General features: G+C 37.6%; 1 protein-coding gene across 1 annotated transcript; it reads left to right on the top strand.

Moving 5' to 3' along the window:
- The first annotated feature begins 325 nt into the window (after window positions 1-325).
- LOC107847134 (F-box/kelch-repeat protein At3g23880) lies at window positions 326-1,704 on the top strand. The gene has a single exon (XM_016691369.2). The coding sequence runs from the start codon at window positions 481-483 to the stop codon at window positions 1,579-1,581; it is 1,101 nt and encodes a 366-aa protein (XP_016546855.1). The 5' UTR covers window positions 326-480; the 3' UTR covers window positions 1,582-1,704.
- Window positions 1,705-2,461: the final 757 nt, after the last annotated feature.

The following is a 2,461-nucleotide window of genomic DNA, read 5'->3' as shown; positions in this document are numbered from 1 at the left end:
GTATTTGTGTATACAGAAATGCTCCAGATATTTGCAACTTTAAAGAGTATGGTAGTATACTTACATTAGATCCAGAGTTTGATACAGGGTTTTTTCGTCTAATCTGAGCTATCAAATAAGTAGTCAAAACCTGTGGCTTCTTCCATCCTTTGCTTTTCCAATAAACTAATCAACTGAAACATTCAGTACAAGTTTCACATAGAATTTGTCCTGAAGTACAACTTTCCATATTTTAGAATTATTTATGATACAAAATCCAAATATAACTTTTTATAAAAATGAAAGATGTTTTGACAAACCATTCCCCTCCAAAAACTTTGATCTCTTCGCCGCATAGCTTGGGGATCTCAGCCATGGCTATGGAATTATCAGAAAGAGAAGATCCATCAGCCGTCCCTTTCTCTATAAGTTTCCATTGTGTTTCTTCTCTTTTGCTATTCCCCTGCTATATTAATCCCTGTTCTTCCTAGAGAAATCATCATGGAGATCCTCTTAAAGGTGGCCCCAAAGTCTCCGTTGAAATTCATGTGCATTTCAAAACCATGGCTTCGGCTAGTCTCTAGCCATAAGTTGGTAAAAACCCGTGTGAAATTAACAGCTAATGAGAAAGAATGCAGCCACCATAGGGTTATTTTTCAAGACTCCACAGGCAATTTCAAGGTAAGTCGTCTCCCTCCGTTGTTTCACACGGAAAAAAGAACTGAGTTATTTGACATGGATTCTCCCATGGAAACCCCCACTGCTCATACATGGATTGTGGGTTCTGTCAATGGATTGATTTGTATGTACAGTAACATAGAGGAGCTAGTCCTATGGAACCCCACAATTCGGAAGTGTAAGAAGTTGCCTACATTTGGAGCTAAATTGAGGAGGGATTGCTCTTACTATCTCAAATATGGTTTTGGATATGACGAGTCACATGACGATTACAAAGTAGTAGTTATTCAGTGTATTTATGATGATGGCGGTTCATATGATAGTGTAGTCAACATTTACGGTTTAAGGACCGATTCTTGGAGAACAATTGATAAGTTTCACGGCAACCTATTGATAAATTCTTCAGGTAAATTTGTTGACGGCAAGCTTTATTGGGCTTTATCTGCTGATGTTGATACGTTCAATATGTGCAACATCATTTCTCTTGATTTAGCAGACGAATCATGGAAAAGTTTGCCGCTTCCGACCAGTTATGGAGAAGGCAGTTATCCTTTGACACTGGGAGTGGTGGGAAATGATCTTTCTGTTCTTTGTCCTAATTGCTATGAAGGAACTAATTCTGATGTCTGGATTATGAAGCATTCTGGAGTTAAAGTGTCATGGACAAAGAATTTCACCATCAATCATCCCAAAGATCTCGGGGAGTTTATTTTCTTTTCATACATTTTCTCTATACCTTCGTGCCAGTCAAATAAGGGTGAAATTTTACTTTTGCTTCCCCCAATTATCATGATATATGATGGTTCAACTAGACAACTAGAGGTTGTTGATCAGTATAAGGAATGCTTTGCTGCAGAAATCTACGTAGAAAGCTTTGTTGATCCCCTATTGATAGCACACAATCATTTAGCTGATAACTCGTAAGAATTCTACTTTGTTTTAGCGGGTACCTACAGCTAGGTCAGATTGGAGCAAATTTTATGATGAGAACATATTCTCGATATTCGAGAACAAGGGATGGAATGCCATCTCGATTTACTTACTGCAACCCAGGACAAAAAATGTTGTCGCACTTCTTTTTCTCAAATGTAGAACAGGACGTTGAATATGTATGAATCCATATGTCATGCGTGTGTACAGCTTGGAGTTCTTGTAAGCATTTCTCCGCTTTATTATTCTCTCAGCAAATTCATGAAACAAAAATGCTACAGGTGATGGTGTATTGTTTATCAGAGTAAGCTAGAGGAATATAGATAAAATTTGTTAGGATTATTTTTTTTGAGGATAAGAGACTTGGTTAGAAAGTAGTCATACCATGTATAATATTTTCTTATAAATATTTATGTCAACATTTTAAATTAAAAAAAAATTGTAAAAATAAAAGTTTTAAAAAGTGGGCTGCTCGTTGCAGCCTGCAGCCCACATAGTAATAGATTGAGCTTCGTCTTTTCTAGCCCATCAAAATAATGGGCCGGCCTGACCTGTTAAACTCCATAGATCCTTTGTTGCTTCTCTAGATTCTGTTTTTGTACCCAAAACTGTGAAGAAGACTTTGCATCATTCCGGATGGTCAAATGTGATGCTTGAGGAAATGCATGCATTAGAGGAAAATCACACATGGGATTTGGTGGATTTACCCAACAGGAAGAAACTAGGGGGATGTAAGTGGGTTTTCATATCAAAGTTAATCTAGATGGTTTTGTGGCAAGACTTAAGGTCAGGCTTGTGGCTAAAGGATATGCTCAGACTTATGGGTAGATTATTCATATACCTTCTCTCCGGTTGCCAAGCTTAGCTCTGTCTG

This window comes from Capsicum annuum, unplaced genomic scaffold (genome assembly GCF_002878395.1).
Source record: "Capsicum annuum cultivar UCD-10X-F1 unplaced genomic scaffold, UCD10Xv1.1 ctg3200, whole genome shotgun sequence".
Taxonomy (NCBI): domain Eukaryota; kingdom Viridiplantae; phylum Streptophyta; class Magnoliopsida; order Solanales; family Solanaceae; genus Capsicum; species Capsicum annuum.
The sequence above is the reverse complement of the archived record's forward strand: the minus strand, read 5'-3'. Positions and strand labels throughout refer to the sequence as shown.

What these genes read in the sequence shown, in the direction of transcription:
- LOC107847134 (XM_016691369.2), top strand. Translation starts at nt 481, where the DNA reads ATGGAGATCCTCTTAAAGGTGGCCCCAAAGTCTCCGTTGAAATTCATG.